At 39.5% G+C, this 24,916-nt stretch overlaps 1 protein-coding gene across 4 annotated transcripts in view; it reads left to right on the forward strand.

The window, feature by feature from the left end:
- Positions 1 to 8,891: 8,891 nt before the first annotated feature.
- The window catches only part of uggt1 (UDP-glucose glycoprotein glucosyltransferase 1), a 32,860-nt gene continuing 16,835 nt past the window's right edge, over positions 8,892 to 24,916 (forward strand). For 2 of the 4 annotated variants that reach the window (XM_026151289.2, XM_026151290.2), the window contains exons 1-16: positions 8,892 to 8,980; positions 14,624 to 14,762; positions 15,032 to 15,111; positions 15,807 to 15,937; positions 16,037 to 16,149; positions 16,230 to 16,404; positions 17,192 to 17,288; positions 17,396 to 17,474; positions 17,727 to 17,827; positions 19,898 to 19,997; positions 20,123 to 20,183; positions 22,421 to 22,512; positions 23,167 to 23,317; positions 23,612 to 23,731; positions 23,819 to 23,904; positions 24,269 to 24,404. In XM_026151289.2, the coding sequence (XP_026007074.2) occupies positions 8,950 to 8,980; positions 14,624 to 14,762; positions 15,032 to 15,111; positions 15,807 to 15,937; positions 16,037 to 16,149; positions 16,230 to 16,404; positions 17,192 to 17,288; positions 17,396 to 17,474; positions 17,727 to 17,827; positions 19,898 to 19,997; positions 20,123 to 20,183; positions 22,421 to 22,512; positions 23,167 to 23,317; positions 23,612 to 23,731; positions 23,819 to 23,904; positions 24,269 to 24,404 (1,692 nt within the window). In that variant the 5' untranslated portion in view covers positions 8,892 to 8,949. Of the gene's footprint in view, positions 8,981 to 9,059; positions 9,079 to 13,113; positions 13,294 to 14,623; positions 14,763 to 15,031; positions 15,112 to 15,806; positions 15,938 to 16,036; positions 16,150 to 16,229; positions 16,405 to 17,191; positions 17,289 to 17,395; positions 17,475 to 17,726; positions 17,828 to 19,897; positions 19,998 to 20,122; positions 20,184 to 22,420; positions 22,513 to 23,166; positions 23,318 to 23,611; positions 23,732 to 23,818; positions 23,905 to 24,268; positions 24,405 to 24,916 lie in introns of those variants that run through there. The other 2 variants (XM_080293887.1, XM_080293888.1) reach the window with 2 other exon arrangements.

Below are 24,916 nucleotides of genomic sequence, written 5' to 3' on the forward strand. Positions count from 1 at the left end.
TGACGGTCCTCAGTCCTGTCGCCAGTGATCTACAGCCTAATTCAATGTGCAGACACTCTGAGCCTGCCTGATGCACTTATATGCACACAAATATGCTTCTTCCTCTGCTGTGGCAGGTGGGTGTTTGCGAGGAAGAGGACAGCCTGTATAAATATAATTCCGTGTCCTTGGCTGAGCTTCCAGAGGAGAGAGGCCTCCACCCTGCCTCATCAACACACCAGTGAGCTTCAACTCTGACCTATCGAGGCAGGCGTAGAAAATAATTTGCCAGGACAGTGACGAGCAGGGCCAGTTGGCTGGAGGGAGATCAAAGCTGGCACGGACAAGAGCAAGAGTGTCGAGCAGATGAGGAATCAGAGAGAGTCTTTATGTAGGACATGAGGAAAGAGATGCTGGGTTTTTTTGTTTTTTTTCTGCCTGACATACGAACAGAAGAGCGGGATGGAAAAGGAAGAGCTGCGAAGCCTCTCTGGCAGCTGGCAAATGGTGTATTAGACTGAACGCAGTCTTTAATCCTCCCCCTAGCTCTGGGTCGCTGTCATTCCAAGTGCAGCTGGACTGGACAAACAATAATGGCTCGACCGTTGCAGAGGGGTGGACAGCTTTTGTGCGGCTGAACGTGTGCATGTGAGTGTTTGGGAGAGAAAGCGCTCGCTCGCTTTTGCAGTGGGAATCCAGCTCCAAGTTGATTGTACGGACTCTGGCTGCAGTCCATTATTAGCAGGTCAAACTGGCTACAGCTCCTCAGTGCTGGTCCCATACGTGCGCCGTGCAAACAAAGAAACTCTGGCGTTATTACTGCTTATTTTCAGCGTGGAATTCTGCAGATAAGTTCATACCGAGTTGCTCCCTTACGTGCATCGAGCCAGGCTATTGTAGTTCTGGAGGACTGCCCTGTTGGCGCCGGCAGCTGGTCACGATGGAGTTTGGTCTTTGTGTCCGGGCTTGAGTCATTTCCAGCAGTGGCATGGCTTAGACCCTCATCGCCAGATATACAATGTGGATAAATCTCTCTACACAAACAATTTGCAGAGTTTCAGTACCCTGTTTTGTCAGATTGTGAATGCGGAGGGCGGTGAGGGAGAGACAGCAGTCCAGAGTGGGAGTACGCATTTTTCCCTTTAGCAATAAAATAAATATGATTAGATGGACCATCTGGGGCTGTTATCTGACCTTCCACTCCACGTCTGGCTAATCTCCCAGGTCAACACCAAATCACCTCTCGTGATACTGCAGGATTGAACAGAAGAATCTAACCTCCCAGGCAGTGCTCTGCTGACTTACACTAGTGGGAGTCCAATCTGAAGGATCTCACAATCCTATTAGGCTTGAAAAATGTGTGTTCATTATGTTTGTTTGCACGCACGCACGCACGCACGCGTGTGTGTGTGTGTGTGTGTGTGTGTGTGTGTGTGTGTGTGTGTGTGTGTGTGTGTGTGTGTGTGTGTGTGTGTGTGTGTGTGTGTGTAGCTTTGGAGCTGTGGGACAGGAGCTCATAAAGAGCTGATCTGCTGCAAACTTATTAACCTCAACATAAAAGCCTGATAAATGTTGATGTTGGGGAAATGTAACAGGACACAAACCCGCAGGGGCTGGGCCAGCCCATGAGATCTAAAAGGCTGTTTAAAAGGGATAACATATTCACATTAAGTGACACATGGATCCTTCAGAGAACACAAAAAAACGCTACAGTGCAGGGAAAAAGTGATGCGCTCATTAAGCGTGTGCATTCTCAAAAGAAAGCACCTGGATGTTGTTTTTTGAACATTTTTAATGGACTAAGCAAATATTTTACTCAAACATATACATTTATCAGGGTGTAATTAAGGCTTCCCAACAAATTAATGCATTCTTATGAACTTTGAATTAATCAATTAAAAATATAGAGGTGCAGGCATCGGTTTTTGAAAGCGCCATGTAAGAGTTTCTGTGCAAGAGTAAATAAACGTGACTATATATTAACAGCTGAGGCGAACAGCGAACTGACAGCCTACACTCACTGCAGATGAATGACCAGAGTTGTCATACTGTAGCCACCAAGCCAGGATTATCCACTTTCAGTTCACCCAGCCTGCAATCTACTGACATCTAGTGGTGAGATACTGCATATTGTACCTTTAAGTTGTGGAGACGTTTCACCTCTCGTTCAAGAGGCTTCTTCAGTTCTAAAGCTAAAAGCTGGAGAATCCCAGCTAAAGCCTAGTGGGGGCTGTCCCCTTCAGAGGTGATCGTTGACCCGTTATTGATCATGTGAGGGTGTGGATCATTGCCATCACTGGGGGTTAAGGGTGAAACTACTGTAAGACCTTGGCTGACTTACTCACGTCACCTGAGGTAAATTTGTGAGTGGGGCTTGAAGCAATGCATTGTAGGTGGTTGACGTAAGCCACCACCATGCATTTGTGAAGTTTCTCCTGCGTAGAGATCCAAGCACTCCTCACTGCCCTGCACAGCATATGCTACATTGTTTAGTTAAGCTGTGGTGATGAAGTCCAGTTGCCTTCCTTCTTTTCAAGCTCTCGAGACTACTGTGACCTGAATGACTGAGAACCTGCGCAGATGTTTACATACGGGTGTAAACAAAACGGTCCTCGTCTCCGGGTGTATTTATAGGAAGCGAGCTCAGATCAGCAAAGAGTGTTTGGTCGCTGTTATGTGGTGAATTAGCTTCATGTTAGTGACCCCAGCTGACCCTCATTATACAGTCAGGGACACATTTAATTAGCAGCAACTCACGTGAAACGACAAAATGTATTAATATTAATGGAGGTTTAATTGAGGTCGTTTTGGTCCCCCGTCGAGGCTTTCAACCTCTAAAATGGCTGACGTGCGAGTGTGAGGAGAGGGAGCCCACAGCCCGAGCTCGCCATTTCGAATGTGACCCCAGAGAAGATGGCAACCATCTCCCATAATTCATCTGAAGATGTCACCTTCCTGACAGATGAACAGGCCCTGTGGGCAATGTGTGTGTGCATGTGTGAGACGGGTTTTAGCTATACTTATGCGGACTAATGGGATGTTTAGGCCTGTCCTAATAGAGATATGGCTGAGTTTTCTGTGTATGTGTTAGATTTTGCGAGTCTGTCCGCATGGGCACGTCAAAATGAAGGTCAAAACCAGAAGGATAATTAATGTTGCTGCTTTTTATATAATGTTAAATCAAACCCTGGAACTGCTCCCTCTGGAGGATCAACTGTCCAATTTAATTTAGGCTGCTAGAGCGAGTAAATGAAAATGCAAGAGCCATGTCTCTGCACCCTGGGACACTGTCTCCGTACCTTTCATCTTCTTTATCAAGACCACACAACAGGTAGAAAGGCAGTCTGGCACATTTTACCAAATCTGCCCCACAGGGATTGTCTATCTAAAAGATATCGCACAAACTCAAGGTAAAGGTTTACAAAATGATCCCAGGTGCTCCTTTCAAAATAAGAGGGTTTTCAGTTTATCTACTTTTTCATTACCACATAACAAATACTTTTAACCAAAAGGACAGGTATGAATGAAGGATTTATTTCCCATGGTTATTACACTGTGCATATAGAATATGTAATTCCAGGAGCTGCATTTCAGAGTAATACCTAGAATCCCAAATACATATAGCTCAACAGCCACTACACACTGAACAATGCTCTCTCTTTTACAGTTCTACAACAGGTGAGTTTTTCAGATTTGGATCAGCACCGGAGACTTGACTTCAGAATATGCATGCTAATCAGTCACAACATTAGGAAGTGAAACATGTGTCTTATCATAGTGAAACGTGTGTAAGGGGTTGGATGTATTGGCACCAATTGAACCATTTTTCCTTGAAGTTGATGGGCAAGTATAGTATCTGAGTGAGATCAGGGTCATGGACTGTAAAGATTGATCCTAATTTGACATAGACAAAGTGTATGGAGACGGTCATGAGAGAGGTACAACAGTGAGTGTCTATTATGAACATAAAAAAGCATTGTCAGATTTTAATGTACCATGCAATACCATGAGGAGAGCAGCAGGTTGGGAGCAGCTTCATATTTCAACATAGCAATGATCCCAAATACACTGCCAATGTGGTAAAACTATACTTGGATAGAAAACAAACAATGCAACACTGTCAGTCATGGATTGGCCTCCCCAGAGCGTGGGCCTCAATAATATGGAAGCAGTGTGCAATCAACTTGACAGAGAACGGAACAAAAGGCAGCTATCCAATGAAGAGCTTTGAATGCCCTTCAAGAAGCCTGGAGAACTATTCCTGCAGACGACTTAAAGAAATTATTTGAAAGCTGAATAAGACATTTCAGGTCGTGTTGAAGAACAGCGGCAGTAAAGTGAACTGACGAGCCAGGGGGATGCTGGCGGGAGGGGCTCTTGCAAGGCTGAAATGAACTTTTTTGTTTCAAGTAATTAGCATCATAATTAAGCTGCCTGAATAAATAAGTTGGGAGACTGAACCTTGATTTAAAAGGATTGTGTAGGCTTTCTAATGCCCCTTTCACCCTTTACAAAGTACGACAAAATAGTTTAGTCCAGTCCTTTGTATTCCCAGAAAAGCAAAACGTATCAAAAACAAAAGAAAGGGAGGAAAGTAAGCAAACTAAGGGAAGTCAGCTGTGTAAAGTCAGTAACAGGTTAAGTTGCTTGGTTCACCTATCAGCAGCTGGTAAAGAAAGTGAGGCAATGTGGAATGTGACTCCATATCTATCAGAATGACCCAGCACAACTTGAAATTTGTGGCCCTTAATTTCAACAACAGACTCCAGATATTCAAGATGAGACACAAGGTGAGCTCATATAGTGGCAATTGACAGTTTTTCCAAGGAATTATATGTTCTGGTAGCAGGTTCAGTTGAAAACTTAGCAAAGCCATCGTCAGGCAGCATTAAGCTTTATTCTGTGTTAGGCCCACAGTTTTTAATTGGTATGCCATGAGGTAAGCAAGAGATTTTGAGGAAGCCAGTGAATTTCAAGCAGTTGAAAGAGTAGTTTAAAAATACCACAATGACTCTGCTTTTTAATGTAACCTTTTTTTTAAAGTAGGTTGTCAGTTATATGTGGATGAATAGATTTATTTATCTTTTTCTAGTTCTAATAAAACACCATCAGACAGCACACTAACATGTGTACACCCTCGAAAACCATTTAATGTTTTACTTAATCACACAGTATATCCACAAGACTGTTAGAGTGAACACTAACAGAAAATAGCTATTATATATCAAATCATTGCACATATCATAAACCTCATTTAACCTAATGCATTGTAACATAATGCTCTTCTGCCAACTCAGCCAAGGTACTATAATTACACTGATGCAGGTCTATAAACACAAATAGGTTTGGATACTTATTTAAACGGACTATTATCGAGATGATTTCATTATTTACAGTCATTACGATGTCCCTTAGTCTCTGACCTTTGATGTGCCATAGCACCAAAAAGGTTGAAAACAACATCAGGCTGTCTGTGCAGCAGAAGATATAAGTCATAGACGCTGATGGAAGTGAATATGCAAGAACAATAATGGCCGCCCTGAGGGTGATGGTGAGGATGAGGAGCAGACATAGCGTGTTAGAAACTCAGATTTGACTTTTAAACTTTGTTTATAAACCATAAGCATCATGAATTCTTATATAAATTAAGAAAATAATACAATCATAAACTTAATACTCGAAGCAAAACTTATTTAACCATACAAACCGTGCATATTTATGAATGTATCAGTGATTTTCTTTTTATGCAATATGGTCTATGAACACAAAATCATAAGATGTGCAAGACACACACGAATCAAGAAAGAAAGGAGGCCCACAGAGACTGCCTGGAGTTCAGCTCTACAGTCCTGTTGAAGAATAAATATTGTCACACCAAATATTGACTTTCGAGCTTGTTAAAATCTTACAAACTCTGCTTATGCCTGATTTACTGTATTCCTATTTATGTTTCCTCGTGTTTCAATAAATATTTATCCAAAATATTAAGAAATTGGGAATAGTTCAAGACCTTTCCGACTGCTCATGCTGACCACTGTCAAAGGCCCATAGTGGACATATGGGTGTCAGAATTCACTCATAGAGCAATGGAAGAAGGTCCTGTTTGGTTTTATGAAGTGCATCTTGTGCATGTGTCAGTTACATCGGTAACAGAAGTCAGAATCTTTATTGTCATTGTGCTTTAAGTAGAACGAAATTGTGTGCAAACCCGTTCGGCTCAAGTGAAAAGTGAAAAGAGTGCATTTTTAAAAGAAAAATAAATAAGACAAGAGAAACCTCTGTATATATAAAAAAAAAAAAGCACTGTAACAGGAGACAGCAGGGTGCATGATTGGCAGAGGTGGCAAAAGCACAGGCATTCTACACTTAAAAATGCTTGTGTTAAAAAAATATTCAGATAAAGGTTAAAATACTGATTCAATTTCTTTGCTCAAGTAATAATTAAAAAGTAATGACTCTGAAATGTCCTCAAAGTATAAAAGTAAACAGGAGCTCTTTGGAAGACATTTCTACTGGGTATTTTTGTGAAAAGCTATCTGAACCTCATGTCATACTAATATAAAAATACAAGAATTCAAAATGCAAGGAATTACAAACTTACAAAACTACAAAATTTAGCTGGGATAGGCTTCAGCTCTCCCAGGACCCTTATGAGGATGAGCAGAAGAGAACGGATGGTTCTTCCTCCATCTCTGAGTAAAGTTATCAGTCATTCTTTTGTCTTTCTGAGAAACACAGCAGATGCACATTTAACTAGCAGACACACTGCACAGAAAAACTACACAGGGAAATGTTGTAGTTGAAATGATATGCTTTCAAAAGCAACCCCTTTCATTCCTTTTTTGTAGCATAAGCTAGATGCCGTAATACAGCAACCACAACTTCTGTACATCTGCACCAAAAAGATAATAAATAATGCATGAACTATATGCTTTTTTTGGTTCTTTCATCTCATCTCATGTAATTATATTTACCTACAAATACTTAGCATAAACCACTTTTTAAACAAGACAACATTTTACTGTTTTTAAACACATTTTCAACACATAAATACTTCCTTCTAACTGTATGACGTTTTTAATTCTCTTGTAATTTCTTTTTTTTTCTTTTTTTTTTTAATTGACATTTTAGAATCACTATACAATACCATCAACTTCAGCTATCTTTCAGTACATATATTTTTTTCTTTTTTTCTATATTTAAACAACTAAAATATCCATACAATAAGAATGAAAGAAGAAGAAAAAAAGAAAAAGAAGCAAAACAGGAAATAACAAACAACATAAATAAAAAATACATAAGGAAAGAGAAAAAGGAAAGAAAAATAAATAAATAAATATAGGGAGTGTGTTTTTGTTTCCATTAATATAACTAATATAACTAATATTTCCTCTAGTCTTCTAGTAGTTAACAAAGTCAAAATCTAAAGCAAAAGCAAAAACTGGCCTGCGTTTTCTAATGTAGTCCATCCATTTCTTCCATCGTGATACAAACAGGTCCCTCTTGTAGTTCACATCAGTTCTCTTGTAATTTCATTCTTACCGTAGACTAGGAATGTCTTGTTATTTCAGCTTGTCTCATTAACAGTTTCAACACTGTTCAGCGAGTAGTTTACAGACATGTCTGCATCTTCCATGCAAACTGCTGAAGACCACAGCAATCACAAGCAGATCGATGCAGCACTGTACACCTCTTTGCAACCTCCAGTAATCACTTGCCAACTGTTTAAAACTAAGGTCTAAGAACAAAAGAAGAGAGCACAAAAAGCAAAGAAATGACTGAACTGTACAAATAGAAAAGGCTAAATAACGTTGTCTTTAGCCAATAAGAGCAGTTTATTGTAACTGTGTTCGAGTTTGAATTACAATTAAAAATTTAAAAAATATTCTATTGGAGTCTTTCTTCATTTGTGTTAATCATTTGTGTTTTCTCACAGTCCTTTTGAAAGTTCTGATTGATGGTTGATCATTGTGAAAGAAAGAACTCAAGTTTGACTATCTCCATTAATATAGAGATCAAATGTGCCTATGTCCTGCAGTTTTTGCTGGTGGGTTTATTTTAATTTTTTCTAAGTAGGAAAGGGACAACAGTCTTTAATCACATGTTTATATGTAATATAGGAGGACAGTTGAATAGTGGAACATCTGTGATGCACAGAAGTATTAGGTAGTATATAGTATAAGTAAGGTTAAGCTACTACATAATACAGCGGCACCCCAAAAAGTACAGTATATTTACACTGTAAGATGTAAAATTAAAAATTAACCATACAAAATGCCTGGAAATTTACTTAAAATGACTTACACTATAATTCTTCTTTCTTGTTAAATCTTGAACTATTACCCCCTTATTGTAGTCTATTTACTACTAAGTATTTGTAGGTAAATATAATTATATTGTAATTCCAGGTGATAATACGTGGAAATTCCATTTAATTCTAAGATAATTACACCCTTTGTCAGGCCCGTATTAAAAAGTGTTTGTTACCTGAAGCACTTTGTTACTTCCCACCTCTGACCATTGGGAAACAAGCTAAAAGAGACAATGGTAAGTCCTTGGTTAGTGCTATTGCCAAGAGCTGGCAATACTTTCTTTTCAAATATCTTTAAGTGGGTGCTGCTTTTTTTGTCAGTGGTTTTAATAATACGGCTTATTAAATTATGTATTTTCTGCTTCTCACTTCTTACACTTTTAAAAAATAATGTCCTTTCACATAGTTTACTTAAATCAGGAAAATAATTTTAGGCAACAACACTAACAACAACAATAATAATGAATATAAAAAGAAAAAGGATTTTGACAGTCTTTGTTTTTAATTAGTGAATCAATTATCAGCGAAATTTGCAGTTCACCGTCTAAGGCACGTCTTATTAGTTAATCATTTATTGCTGAGAGGTTCAGTAATTTTGAACAGGCAACATTGTGGTTGCCTAATGAGCCTGTCAGGACCCGCCCACTCCACAGCGGATCATGAATTCAGGAAGCTACCGAGCCGGCTTCGGTGAGACTAAATCATTAATTTTCTGTGTTGTGGAGCTTCATACGCTTGTAGCTAAGGCTGTTTATTGTCTTTTCAACAGAATTTGACAATTTGTGCGTGTAAGTAAACAAAAACAGGTGCAATCGGGCAGTTTTGCTTTTGTGCAGGAGGCGTTAGCTAGCATTAATTTCAGGTAGCGCTAGCTCGCCGTGAGTTTTCCGGCTTTGAATGGGCTCTGAAGAGTAAATATAGCAGACATTAGAGCTGGTTAAACCAGTAAAATTTGAACGTGTGAGGTGTTTGTTACAATTAGCAGTTAACTCGTGATTACAGCTATTATGACAGCTCTGAGGGTTGTCATTGAGACAGCCCGGATGTCCAAACTGTGCACTCATTGGACGGATGAGCCACGCTGAACTCTCCCATTGGATAGAAATGATGGCACGTTTTGTTTACAGCCTCAGCATCCTGCTCTGCTGTAATTAAGCGTAACACTATTAAAGAAATCTGTAACGTTATGATATGGCGATGAAGGGTTCATGCATTTCCTCCTCGTCAGTTTGTCTCTTCTTTTTGTCTTCTCAGACCTTATATCTTAGAGTTATTTAGAGTTTGACTTGCTGGTCACCCAGGTGTCTTTCAATGAAGTGTAGTGTACCCAGCAGATTATACATAACCACTGGTTCACTACCCATTGGTTGTTTTGTGGTAGGGTATTTGAACTCGCCCTTTTGGCCCAAAAAACACACTCGCCCCTTCTACCAGGCAGAGTATCATTATTGACCATAGCAAGATAACTTCCAACTACTGTGATATTGGATTAGTTACAGCAACACCACCAGCCTGAACCACTGATAGGATGCAGAATGGGTCCATTCTTTCACTGTGTACCTTCTGCTGTAGCCAGCCTGCTTTAAAGTTTGATGTTTTGTGCATTCAGGGATGCTCTTCTGCATACATTGGTTACAACCAGTGGTAATTTGTGTCTTATTTCCTTTCTTCCTCATTTCTGCCATCAGAATGGGGAAGAACTTTACATGCCTATATTAATTGAGTTTCTGTCATGTGATTGGCTTATTAGATATTTGTGTTTAAAAGCATTTGAACAGCTGTAAAGATGAACTGGCAGGACACATTTACATTTACTGGTGCTGGCTTTTGTCATTATATATTTATAGTCTATTCTTTGGAGATCTCTATCACCAGTTCCTGTAATAATGTCTCTGACTGAAGTAGGCAGCACTCGATTGATCAATTTTGTGTGGAAGAAGAGTGAAATGATACTTGATAGTATCAGGCTATATGTGAACATGCACAGAGCCTGAGGCGAAAGGTCTAGGTTAGTAGACAAAGCTGATAACTGCTGTTTTGATACCTGTTAATTCTGACCAGGTTTTTAGAGTTTATTGAGCCAGGTAACACAAAGAAACAAGGTTACTGGTGCATCCTCTTTAGGCCTTTAAAGGCTCTAAGGCTTTTTTTTAAGCCGTTCTAAATACTGAACTCCTAAAAAAATATTTCTAAAATGCAACAATATGGAAAACCTGGCATCATACCGATGTTTAAATTTGACAGATGATCCTGATACCAGCATTAATTATTTATTTCATTAATTTTTCATTGCTGTTTATTTGTCTTTGTTGAGCTCTGATCCAGGGCAAAAAATGATCAGACACAAAAAAAGTAAACCTCAGCCACCACCTTTGGTAAATGTTATTTTGTTTCCACACGGTAATCGGCAAGGTCTGACATTGCTGTGTGGTTAATAGCTGTGCATCCCAAAAGCAAGAAGAAAAATTGTCATATTAACATACGATAAAATATAACTAATATAACTTTTACAATCGTGAATAGGAAGCATTATGTTATGTTATTTGCAGCTAAACTTGCACAGGTAAATGATTCTGCATAATATGAGGAATAAAATGTTTAAAAATCCAGCTTTGTTTAGATTAATTACAGTTTTTTTCCCATGAAGTGATAAATAATGACCAGGTGTTTCTTTTCTTTAATATTTAATTTATGTGTATTCTTGTATAATTGCTAAGTAGTCAAACATGTAGAATCAGTTGCACAGCTTGAGGAGATGATCTGGTACTAGAGCAGGGCGATATGGCCAAAAATATTTATCACGATATATATTTGAAAATTTGCGATAACGATATAACCGACGATATAATTGATGCGAGACAAAATACAACTCCACAACATTACTAGCGCAAAAAGACAACCTTCCATTTATTTTCACTTAAACAAGAAGCTGGTTTTTATGTACATTAAAGCTTTATAAAAATGTAACAGTGCAAATGCAAATTCCTTGCTGAAAGTTTAACCAAAAGGCATTTCCAGTAGAAATGGGCTGACATATCCTGAGCATAACCATGTATAATATCCACTGAAGTTAAAAAGAGGTGCTTTGCAACATTAAACTGCAGTGTGCAGTATGTATTTTTCGGACCATAAGGTGCACGGGATTATAAGGCACATTAAGCGAAACAAAGCAGTCAGATAAATCAAACTTTATTAAACTCATTCTTCTTGCTTCCTCCACTTCTGTACCATTGATTCATTAATGTTGAATTCTCTGGCAGCTGCTCTATTCCCATGTTGTTGCAGTCTATTAATGACTAACCTCATATTGTGGATGGATTATCTCAGTTGTTCTCCTGACTGAAGTTTGGTCCGTTTACAACATCCTGCCATGCGATTGCATTTGTCTCTAACCATGAAGAACCTTCACGTTAACTTTTATAAGTGGAAAAGTGTTAGTGTTCGTCCTCCAGCTTCACTGTTTATGTTATGCTAACATAGCTGTGTCGCTAGCGATCACGTAGCACATCATTATATACCAGCTAGCCCAACTTCAGTAACCCTACAAACGTCACTGCTGTTTAGTTTCCTGTCTTCATTTATGTTGGAAGTGATAGCAGAACTGTACGTTTGATTTTTTTCAGAAATCTCTCAGTCAGAACATGCAATATCATGCTTAGGTAACTAGCGAAACTAGCGAGCTAACTTCCGCTAGCTTCCTGCTAACGTCTAACTCCGTTAAATGTAATAACTTTAGTTTTCATGGATGCCTGGAAGTTAAACTTCATAGTTACACCTGGTAAAGCAGCAATGCTGATCGTTTTATTAAAGATGAAAGAATTTAGACAGTTTTTAACTCTAAGTGATGCTGCAGTGTTGTTTGACCTGAAGTTTACAGAGTTTAGGACCCAGATTACTCCCAGATTTAAGAGCATCTTAGTCCGACAAATATGACAATAACAACGGCCGCTTGCATGTTCTGCAAAAAAATGTGCTTTGTCGTGTATCTGACGGACAAACACCAAACCAGTTCCACATCACTGAAGTTGCACCATTTTTACAAACCAATTCTGGTTCATCTGTTTCACTCAACAATCGGCCATGTGCGTATGAAAACAAAGGCACTGCGCATGCGCGTTTTACTCCCATTCTATCGCGATATTTCATTTTCCTATCGGTGCCTAACATTATACCGGTATTACCGTGAACGGTATAATATGGCCCAGCCCTATCTGGTACCTTGCTTTAGGTGAACACTTCACAACCGTGTTTGAATTTCTTAGCAAATTATCAGTATCCTACTGTGCCTGGCAAGCCTTATGTTGTCGGCAGCACTGCTGAAGGCGGTATCACGATGTTAATAAGGAGTCTTAAGGATATTTTCTGACACTACACTTGTTGAAGCAGCGCAATGTGTCCTACTATTAAGATGATTATAAAGTCTAGACCACATAATCATACATATGTGTAAAACAATAATATTAATTTTGTTTATTTTAATTTTAAATGACTAACTTGGAACCATTTATTGTTTGAGCAGACTTTTTATTTAATAACAGGATTTGATCAGATCTCAATATTATTCAGTGGAAAGCTGATAAAAGCCTGTTATGCACACCCTGTGGCACTGAATAATGGATCGTTCAGTGCCGTCAGAAATTAGAGTTCACCCACCATACTGTGGTCTTACAAATACATACAAAGGCAAAAACAACGCTCATTTTGTCCATTAAAATATAAGAATTGTTTGTCCTTGCTACTGAAACAGTTTTGCGTGTAGTTTAGTTAACAGACTAACATAAAAAGACCGCAAAGGAAGAACTAACTCCTTCCATCTATTTATTTTGTTGTCTGTTTATCGGAGCCGGGTTGCGGGCGCAGCAGCCTGAGCAGAGAAACCCAGACTTCCTCCTATCCAGGCCACCTCCTCCAGCTTATCCGGGAGAACACCGTGGCCTTCCTAGGGCTGCTGAGAGATATAGTTGCTCCAGTGTGTCCCGAGACTACCGCACGGCCTCCTCCTGGTAGGACATACCCACCTCACCCAGGAGGCTTCCTAATCAGATGCCCAACCCATCTCAACTGGCACTTTTCAATGTGGAGGAGCAGTGGCTTTACTCTGAGACCCTCTCAATTGACTAAAATCTTTACCCTGTCTCTAAGGGCAATTCCAGCCGCCCTTCTGAGGGAGCTCATTTCTCCCACTTGCATCCACCATCTCATCCTTTTGCTTGTGACCAATAAACGAGTGAGGTGGGGACTTAAATCGACCTTGCTCAGGAAGGCTAACTTTATTTTTGTCATATTGCTGTGCAATATAAATACAATAAAATCAACCAATTATGTTAAAATCAGTGCCCTTACAGCCACTGAATATTTGGTGTTTAATTAAGGTGAAATCCAAATATAAGTTACCTAAAAATAATATCATTTGGAAATGTTGTTTGCAAGAACTCATGAGAGCATAAATGAAATTATATGATAAGCAAAAATGAAATTATATGATAAGCAAAAATGTGTAAAAATGGCAACATGTGTTTTCTATTTAAGCGCTGTTGCTCTTTCTTCAGAGGTCTCTTTGAAACATTTCCTTGTTTCAGGAGCTTTTACTCTGAGTTGAGATGTTGTATCCTACGGAGGGTCTTTTGAAGCAAATTCTAGGTAAAAAAAAAAAGCACCACGGTACAAAGGTTAGAACTGCACATAGACGGCCTCATTTGATCCCTGTGTTCCCTAAGTCCATATGGCCCCATCCATGAAGAAAACCAAGGTTTAAATATGTTCAATTCAAAGGTCATCTTTAGTATATAAAAGTGTCAGCAAACAGTAGCACCAACGCATTAGGACAGAGTGTAAGCAACTAAATGTTATTAATATACAATTAATAATATATGTTGGTTATACACAGTAGTTGTAGTATGTTATATCTGTATGTTTTTATTTGAGAGATAATTAACTGCATTCTTGGAAATCTGCATAAACAGAGCTGAATTTGTTAAAGGAAATGATTTATTGTTATTAAAGGTTTGACAGTGGCTACATATTGTGTTGTATTTCCGTTTCCATGTTTTTATTGTCTTCATCTTTCAATGGCATCTTTGTGGTCACTGAGCTTGTAGTTTGTTAGGATCTGCCTCTGTGTTTTATCTCTGTTGGCAGTGAGATGTTCAGCCAATTCGTACAGAGCCAGATAACATTATAATCTACTTTGGTGGCTGAGTGGGCTCCGTTCTTCACTACCGCATAGCACAATGGGCGGGATGATACTATCATTCACACTGTTTATTTTGAGCTCGACTTTAACAGCAATGTGGAAATCTTTAGCCTCACTTCCCAACTCTTCTGTTCCCTCAGGTGTAGGCTTGAGGATGTGGCTTCTGTGGATCGTGCTGCTCTCGCTGCTCTCTGTCGCATCTGGGGGTGCGGACTCAAAGGCTGTCACAACCACTCTTACAACCAAATGGGCTGATACACCGCTGCTGCTGGAGGCCAGGTATGACACTGCACTGCTCAAAGGGAGCAGCACTTTGGCTGCATTACATATAAATTACATTTCAAAAGGAGATAATAGATAAATCAGTGTTCTGAGGTCATTCATGTGACTGTCCTCTAAGTGAGTTTAAACTACACTTCTGTCTCACTGATATGTCCTTGAGGAAGACTGTGAATAATTAAGGGCTTTAGGTGTTGTGCTGTTTGCAGTAGCTGACACTATGCATTTCCAGCTTATGAGACCGCCACTTTCATATTCTCCTTCCCCAGTGAGTTCATGGCAGAGGAGAGCCAGGAGAAGTTCTGGGACTTTGTAGAGGCCAATCAAAACATAGAAGGAGAGCATGACGGTAAAGTAAAACTTTGGACTCTGTGGACAAGATTTCACTTTTAGTTTCTGCGCTGTGAGCAGCTGAATTTATGATGTGTATGCAGCATCTTGGCAGTAATTGCATTGTCGGGGTTTTAGCCACATACTCGTTGGAGCAATAACACAATAAAAAGTGTATCTCAGTTAGACCAGAACTGCTGTAACACAATTTCAAGGGGACCTATTATGCTTTTCCTTATTCTCTTTATTATATATACTGTACCAGTGGTGGTTACTCATATTAAATTTGGTCAGATTTTCCGATATTGAGGTCAGCGCTTGTGCAAGTAATCCCAGTGAAAACTCAGGCTTCAGATTGCTCTGAACACAGTTTTTTCTCCTTTTTTTGATTATGGCACCTTATGTTGTAAGTGAGAACAGATATTCTCTCAGCACAGCAGCCCCGTCCACCTGCTGTTCAGACCTTCCGTTTGTGAGGCCCAGCGAATTAGAAGAAAGTTTGCTTGCAGGGAGCGTGACCCTGAAGCGAGATAAGATCTGTGGTTATTGCCTCACAGCCCAGTGTAACATAAAAAAGGATTATTCTGAATTGTGAATTCTGCAAAGCTATTTAATATAGATTACAGTAATTAAATATGAAGGGTAATAGGTCCTCTAGGGAGGGGCGAGACCACACCGAAATCTTACGTGTGCACATTTGCTGTCCCCACACAGACACAGATCAGGCCTACTATGATCTGATCATGAAGAGAGCCAGTGCCTTGCTCAGCTCCGTCCAGTTAAACATGCTGAAGTTCGCACTCTCACTGAGAGCTTACTCTGCAACAGTACACTCCTTCCAACAGGTAACAGCAGGGCAATTTAAAGCTGTTTTGAAGGCTTGAGCATACATGTGAGTAGGATGATATTAGTACTGATTATGCTTTTTGGGTGTATATTTTTAGATAGCGTCCACTGAGCCTCCTCCTTCTGGCTGCTCAGCTTTTTTGAGCATCCACGGAGAGAAGACCTGTGATGCAGAGAAGTTAGAGGCACTCCTAAAAAGTGCACCTCAAAGGTAAAAAAAAGTCACATACATCTAAAGCAAAAGGATTACGAATTATATTATTAAGATTAAATTTTTTTTCTCTCTTCCAGGACAAAGCCATATCTTTTTAAAGGTGATCATAAATACCCAGGTTCAAATCCAGATGCTCCTGTTGTGATTCTTTACGCCCAGTTTGGGACGGCAGATTTCCAGAAGCTTCACCAAGTCATTCTATCCAAAGTTAATGAAGGCTCGGTGACCTACGTGCTTCGCCACTACCTGCCTGTAAGAATTGCTTTACTTCTAATATAATTTAAATGAGAAGATCACAATAGATAGTTTGAGATTGAGCGTATTTAGGTCACTACTACCGGTATGTGAAATTATCAATAAAGCAAATGTTTTCCATGTCAGGAATAGTTTTATAAGTGTAAGTTGGTTTATAGTCATGTGGTGAAATCCCAAAGTTACTTTGGGCTCCCGTGTTTTATCCTCGTCTTACAAAAAAAAATCTGCAGTTTAAGACGGTCCTCATTTACACCTGGGATGAAAAGAGCTTCTCCAGTTCCTCATGCTAGACTGCAAGTTTCTCAAGTTGGATTACTTTCCCCTCACATGCAAATCCATTTGATAGTGTTTTTCTTTTTTTCCCTCCCCCTGATTATGCTAAATTATTCTCACCATCTGTCTTTCAGGCAGGAAGTCCTGGGCACTAGAAAGGCTGTAACATTTAACTCTTACTCTGTGCATATAGCTCTGGGGCCAGACCAGGGACAGTTAGTGGCTTAAGTACTTAGCAAGCTGGTTGTCTGCACATGGAAGATAGTCAGCAAGCACATGCATTTATAATGTGAGTGGGATTTATTTTTTTTACAAGTGGGAACACAAGAATGTTCACAGAGCTTTTTACATTAAGAAAAAAAATTTTTTTTGTTTTGTCATCAGGTTAGCATAACTGTGTCTTTTAATCTGTTTGCAAATGCAATTAATTGCAATTAAGCGTTTTCTGTGTGTGACACAATTATAAGCATGTGATGTCCCATCTTTTCTTATTTTTCTTCTTCTTCTGCAGAAGTCAAGAGGAAAGAAGGTGTATCTGTCCGGGTATGGAGTGGAGCTGGCCATCAAAAGCCAGGAGTACAAAGCAAAGGATGACACACAAGTCCAAGGTGTACATACTCACAGGAAGACACACAGTCGATACACACATGCCCACAGTGTTGTAATCCCAGAGGAGTCCTGACTTGAAAATCGAGTTAATTGATTGTGGTTTCAGGGGCGGAGGTGAATGCTACAATGATCGGAGAGAATGATCCAGTGGATGAGGTTCAGGGATTCCTTTTTGGCAAACTCAAGTGAGTGACTCTGTGTCAGCCTATGATAAAAATTCAAAGCTTGGATTAGGTCCAGGAATTGCACCACACTCTCTCAGCCAAGCCTTTCTTTTTTTTTTTTTCTTTTTTTTTCCTCCTGTCTTGAAGCACCGACCACATCTGTGCTCAACTAACCAGAAATAATCAAATCAATCTGTGAATCCAACAACTTTTTCTTAATTAGCACTTAAGTCATTTAACAGATGCATGCATTCTGTCCATCTTTCTCACTAGGACCCTCTACCCGGAGCTCAAGGAACAGCTTAAAGAATTGAGGAAGCATTTAGTTGAAAGCACCAACGAGATGGCACCTCTGAAAGTCTGGCAAATGCAAGGTGGGCCTCTTTCCAAATTTAATTGTCTTATTTCAGACATCAGCAGATTTTTCTGTGTTTGCAGTTTCCTTCTGAGTGATTGGTTTTGACAATATGAACAGGCTCTGTAAGGAAGTATCTGTTTCTGGTATTACACGTGTAAATAAATAATGATACAGCACAATGAAACAAACTTGTCAAAACTGACCGAGTCAACATCTTGACAGGCTAGCAGAAAATAAACTGTGAGGCCCTCTTAATCTACAGATAACACCTGTGGGCATTGCTCCTGTGACTTAATTTTTCAGAGAATCAATTTTATGATCCTGCAAATATACCTGCAGGACTTGAACTTCGTTCTCTATCTATTACTTCCATAGCTATGGCTGACAAAGACAATTATCCGATGGGAAAAATCCCATGTCCTCATACCCATTAAATTCAAATCAATTGTTAGCTGACCCAGAGCGTCCTCTGACGTTCTTACAATTTCACAGGAATATCTCGTTACACAATCATTTTAAAGATACCCTCCTTACTCCACAAATGGGGGAAAAAAAAGATCATTTCAAGGTTTTTTTGTTCTAGCACAGAATGGGCCTTTGGGGAGTGACTACAGACAGCAGAAAACATAATCGCCGCCTACAGTAAAAGCAGTCAGCCTGTGCTTCCTAGAAGCCCATGTCTTTTCTGGGATTTCCTAACATGTGTTAAATAGAAAAAATGCCCAATATGCTTAACTATTACCAACTAGTTGGTAGTAGTTTTCATTATAGGTAGAGGACTGGTTAATGCGAGTCAAACAGGTGGACCAAGAAATGGGTCCACCTCAAAACAGTATTATATGAGAGAAAATAAACTGTATCTGTAATTTCACATGCTAGCACCGTACATATACTGTATTTGTTTAAATCATCTGTTAACCATGGGAGTTTCCTGAACTATTAGAAAGTTAAAAACGCTTTCCTATTCTCTGTCTCAACAACCCTTTGATCAGGAATAAATGAAAATAAATTAACATTGGCTTCTCCAGTTGTCTTCTGTTGCTTTAACCATGATGTCATTCCACCTGTAAATCAAACTAGCAGCTGAAAATGTATCTGTATCGATCTCTGATCTACGACTGCAATCGATCACTGTCCTCTTGATGCGTTTGAGCCATAATACCTTGAAGACATGAAAGCTTTGTCTGCAGCAATATAAAAGCATTGATTAAGATGACATCATATATTGATTAACAGTTCAAACTCACTCTCACAGATGCAATCACATATACTTTTTAATTTTGTCATTTTCTTTTTGATGTTATCGAGCAAATAAAAAATTATATTGGCTCCAGCTCATCTGTTATGTTTATGTTTCTTAAAGAAAACGCTTCCGTATGTAAAAGGTCAGCCTATCAGTAGGTGTAATCAGGATGTGAGCGTTCGGCTGCTTTTATATTTGGCAAATAAAGGCTCCGAGGAGATGAGGAGGTTGAACTCGACTGTCAGACTGTCATGTGGGCGTCTGTCTTTATCTCCTAACCCTGTGGGGCTCATTAGCTCAGCCTGTTTACAAAGAGAGGGAGACCTCCAGAGGCTAATAATCACACAGACTACAACACCATTACAGAGATGCTCACTGCATTGAAATAATCCTCACTGCTCTCTTCCCTCCTTGCACACCAAAGCTCCATACACCCCTTTATCTTTTCCACACTTACAAATTAACGTGATGATAAGTATATCTGCGTTTATATCAATTTAAGGTGGCGAACATCATAAACATTATTCCTGCTCAACACAAACATTTCAGCATCGACACTTTAATGTGAATCGTAATTTGCCCATATGAAATGTCTGTGTTGTACAGAGCTGCAAGCATATAGCCTTAGTCCTTTTAAATAATCAAGAGTAAGTTAACGATCTTTGAAGCAGCCCTTGTCTTTGTTTTATGTCTAAGTGCTCACATGTCTTCTAATTATGATCATTGTTTCTTTTTTCTTCTTTTCCTGTGTTTCCTGTTCTTCTTACTAATTTTTCCACTCATCTCTTTCCCATTCTGACCCTCATCGCCTGCCTGAACATCCACCCACCTTCTCTTTTACAGATCTGAGTTTCCAGACAGCTGCTCGCATTCTTGCTGCTCCTGCTGTTGATGCCCTCAATGTTATGAAAGACCTCAGTCAGAATTTTCCCACCAAGGCCAGGTAGAGGAGAAACGAAAACACACACAGATACACACACATGAGCAGTAACTACAATAAGAAGCTTGGTTTGTGTAGATTTTGGATAGTCAGCAGTTTCACAGTTCAGTCTTCCTTTTCTCTCCCAGGTCAATCACTAAAACTGTGGTCAACTCGGAGATCCGTAAAGAGATTGGCGAGAATCAAAAGGTACATGTTTGATCATCTTCTATTTTTTCCCACTTGCCCTTTTGTAACACAATGAAAACATTTCTGCTTTTGGTTAAAGATGAAAATGAACCCTTTAGTCTCTTTCACTTTCTTTTAACATCATGAATGCAGTTAATAGGCCTTCATGTGCTTGTTAGACTAACACTAAATGACTTGATCATTTCAGGTATTTTCAGGTTTAGAAACCACATGTAATTGTTACAACATGAATTAAGCTGACTTAATTTTTGCAACATTACCTCCGATCCCAACCTCAACACGATGTGTCAGTGTCTTTAGTCTTTATATTCCTCTCTCTGATGTCATACGTCTTTGCTGTGTGACTTGGGGAAAAAACAATACTGATGTCACATAAAAATCTCATTAGGACACAAGCTTTTCTTGTCTTCTTGCAAAGACCGGATGACGAGGCTGTTACAAGGCTCTTTTTTTTGTTTTGTTTTTTTATTGACTCATCCAATCGAAGGACTGATAGGCTTATGTGATGGCAAAGCATCTGTTGTCCATACATATCTCCACAATTCACAAGAATTGGTGCAAGATGAAGGTCATATTCGTTTTCACAAGATCTGCTGCTTCTTTAAAGAATATTAGTGTGATTTTAGTGAAACAAGATTAATTTGTCCCCCTTATGGCTGTTTGTGATCCTCCCTGACTTCTCGGTGGATTTTACCAGTTACAACAAAACCTAGACCTTTCATTAAGAACTTTACATTTTACAATAACCTGTGAATTCTGGTGGATCATAAGCTGCTACATCATTGATATTCTGGTTCCTTCTTTTGTGCCTCCAAGACCTTTTCGTTGGCATAAAGTGAGATCTTTTCATATCCATCAGAAATTTTTTATTCTTTGGGCTTCCCTGGAGTAGCTTTGTATGCTTCACAGTTCAAAATAACCTTTATAAATCTTATAGTGGGCGTTGGTGCAGCTGCTCAGTTCATCCGCTGTCTGAAAGACGTCGCTTTAGCTCCTTCCCCTATAGATTTGCTCCCCTTTTAAGCAGTATTTCTTGTGATTGGCTGCCCCTCACAAAGTGAGAGTAAAAAAAACTCTAAAATTGAGTTTTGATCAGCCTGAATCATTAACTTTTAGCTCAGCAGTTCAGTGGCTAAGACTAAATCATCTGCTTTCAAACTGCTCGATTTCATCATCTGTCCTATGTTTGTCTTTCCATTATCGAGGATCCTTATTCTTTTAATCTTGCAGACTGTGTCCTCTAGTGGTTAGGGATAATTTAGCTTTAGCTGTTTACCAATTTAATCCACTAAAGAGGACGAACCGAGACATACAGCATTATTGCAAACATCCACAATCAAGTAGCTTTTGTCTCTCAAAATGAAACTGCCCCTCCTGGTTTTGTTTTACCTTTTACTTTGTGATCAATTGTAAACATCATCTGATTTGAAAGCATTCAGTTTTTGACAATGTGTGTTTTGCTTCGCCTGTTAGTGGAATAGGCACTCACCCCTTCTTCTTGTCAGTGTTTTCTCTCTCTCCTTTGCTTGGTCTCCTCTCCTGAAGCTGTGCTCACATTATCTTGGTGTGCAGACAGGAGTTCGGGCTGATGGTGGGGCTGAGCAGACAAACGTCCTAATTACTGAATCGGTGATTCATTCAGCAGGCGCGCAGAGTCCTACAGCGAGAAATGATTATTGATTGAAGTAGTTTGGACACGTGCACTTGCTCGCACACAGACACGTCTTTGTCTTTCTCTCACACACAGGCATGCATCCACACACTCACACAATTTAAGTGGGATGAACAATATTTGTGTTAATCATGTCTTGTTGTAATTGCAATGTCTGGAGTATGATTAATCTGATGTCTTTGTCTTTCTGTAATGAGATTTGACTGTGCCAGAACGACTTTGAGCTTTCTTTTTGCCTGTGCAGACGCACAAACACACATGCGGGTCTCTTCTCATAGACATATTCACACACATTTACACACCCCTTCTTTGATAATTAGATTTGTTTAGTGTGGGGTTTAATTGCTCTAAACAGGCTGATTTTGAACAGAGTTGTCAGTGCTTGTTTAGAGCTGTCAACGTGACTCGTTGTGGCTTTGTGTTGACTGTTGCCTCTAGTTTTACAGTATAATTGACTACATGATGGCTGGTTTTGATGTTGTTTGCCTCACAGCTCAGCTGGTGTTGAATGGGGAGCTTGACACAAACAGGATATTTAGTCATATTGACGTTTCTCTTTCCATAGTTTTTCAAAGGAACTCTGGGGTTGCAGCCCGGGGATTCAGCGCTGTTCATCAACGGGCTGCATATAGATTTGGACGCACAGGACATCTTCAGGTACACATAAAAAGCCATATTTTGAGCATCTAATTTGCAGTAATTACAGCACAGAAATGCATCTGTGTTGCTTTAACCTTTTGCAAATGAAAGTATATAATCAGTCAAGACCGTAGCTTGACTGATTATATACTTTAACAATTGTTTAGAACAAAATGTAAAGTAAAATTAAATTAAAGATTTTTGTGTGTGTGCGTGTGTTTGGGCTCTTAAGACCTGGGAATGTTAAGACAACTGGGCCTAAAACGGGGCATGAAAAGATTTGAATGATAGTCACAGAAGCAGCAAATGCTTCCATATGGAAAACTGTACCCAAGTGATATTCTTGGGTTTACTGGAATATTCAAAAATTAGTTCTTGTATTAGGTATTAATAGGTTGTGCTCGACCAATCGATAAAATAAGTTGAGAGTGAGACTGTATAATAACGGAGATTGTTGCTTTTTCTTTGTCATGTTTTTAAAATCTGATTTCACATTCACATCTTACCTGCTGTTTAATGATTTAAATAAGCAAGATCAAAACTGAAAATAATGAGCTCTACTTATACATCTCTTTCAGATAATAAGGCAGTCTAGATGCTACGCTCAAATTCTTGATTACAATACACACACACTGCACCACTTAACTCGCCTCTGTCCTTTGCTACCTGCAGTGTGTTTGAAGTGCTGCGCAGCGAGGCCCGGGTGATGGAGGGTCTGCGCTCCCTGCTAATCGAGACACCTTTTATTCACGACATCCTGAAGCTCAACGTCCAGCCCTCCGACTCTGACTACGCCGTCGACATCCGCAGCCCGGCCATCAGTGTAAGAGTGTCCGTGTTCACACACGTCCCTAATAACTAACTGTTGAATGCTGCAGCAAATGAGGGACTTAACCAAAATAAGCTTGGAAAGAAATGTGTTGTGTTTGGAAGATTTTTGTTGTGCAATCAAGTTTCTATTTGAAAAAATTTGGAGGCATTTCAAGCCCTCCAAAATTATCGTTGTGCTTTCCTTCCGCTAGCAGTGAAAAGTAATTTCTTGTTGGCTCTTGTCTGCTCATTCTTGTTTTTAAACTTAATTTAAACCATTTCCTCTTCACTGCATTCTCCTTTTTAGTGGATTAACAACTTGGAGACCGACTACAGGTACAGCTCATGGCCCTCCAACGTGCAGGAGCTGCTCAGACCAACTTTCCCTGGAGTCATCAGGCAGATCCGCAAGAACTTTCACAATCTGGTAAGAGCGCAGTTTATTAATCAGACCCCTGTGAATCCAAATAGGTCTGAAGCTTTTCTGATGAATGCTAACACGCATCTGTTGCAGGTGATCATTCTGGATCCGACCCAGGAGAACACTGTAGAACTGCTGAGCGTCGCAGAGATGTTTTATGCTAATAATATACCCCTCAGGTTGGTGTTTCTGTCATCAAGATGTATACATTTTTTGGACATTTTCTTGGGAATTAATTATCAGCTTTTATGAATTTGAATGCACAACATATCACTTTTTTATTGCTGTACAGTAACCAGAAAACTAAAATAAATAAATAAAATAAAAGAGGTGCTGCAGAGCATTGGTAGTCAGTAGAAATGTGTAGTTAAAAATCCATTTTTAATTTAAGAGTTTTGTCAGGGATGTTTGGAAGACCTTTGATACCGCGCTGCATGTGGCATCTTGGGATGGTCAGTTTGTTTGAATACTGATGAAGCAGGCAGCACACGCTCTGCATTTTAACTGTTTTTGGAAGCTTACTTGCTCCGTGTTTGTGTTTAGGATCGGGCTGGTGTTTGTGGTGTCTGATGAAGACGACATAGATGGTATGCAAGATGCCGGTGTGGCACTCGTCCGAGCCTACAACTACATCACTGAAGAGGTGGACAGTCAGAATGCATTTGAAGCCGTCATGTCGGTGAGTCCATTGTTCACAGAAACTAGGAAGTGAAAAAGACCTTTGTAAGACTTTATCTAATCTGTGTCTCTGTTACTCTTTGCCTGATCCAAATAGTTAACGCATCCCTCCTATCAGGTGTCTTCCCCAAAAGCCTTAAAAACAGCAGTTATCAAACCAATATTAAAGAAAAAGAACCTAGACAGCACATTAATGCAAAACTACAGACCAATCTCTAATCTTCCATTTATCGTTAAACAGCTTTCTCACAATGAACACCCGCTTTGATATTTATCAGTCTGGTTTTCGTAGGCACCACAGCACCGAGACAGCCCTTGTCAAAGTGTTTAATGACATCCGTATAAATACTGACCGTGGGAAATCCACAGTATTGGTACTACTGGACCTTAGTGCGGCGTTTGACACCGTTGATCATGATATATTACTGGAACGTCTAGAGAGCTGGGCCGGACTCTCTGGTACAGCACTCGACTAGTTCAAGTCCTACCTTAAGAATAGAAACTTGAAATGTG

Source organism: Astatotilapia calliptera, chromosome 19, assembly GCF_964374335.1.
Source record: "Astatotilapia calliptera chromosome 19, fAstCal68.1, whole genome shotgun sequence".
NCBI lineage: Eukaryota > Metazoa > Chordata > Actinopteri > Cichliformes > Cichlidae > Astatotilapia > Astatotilapia calliptera.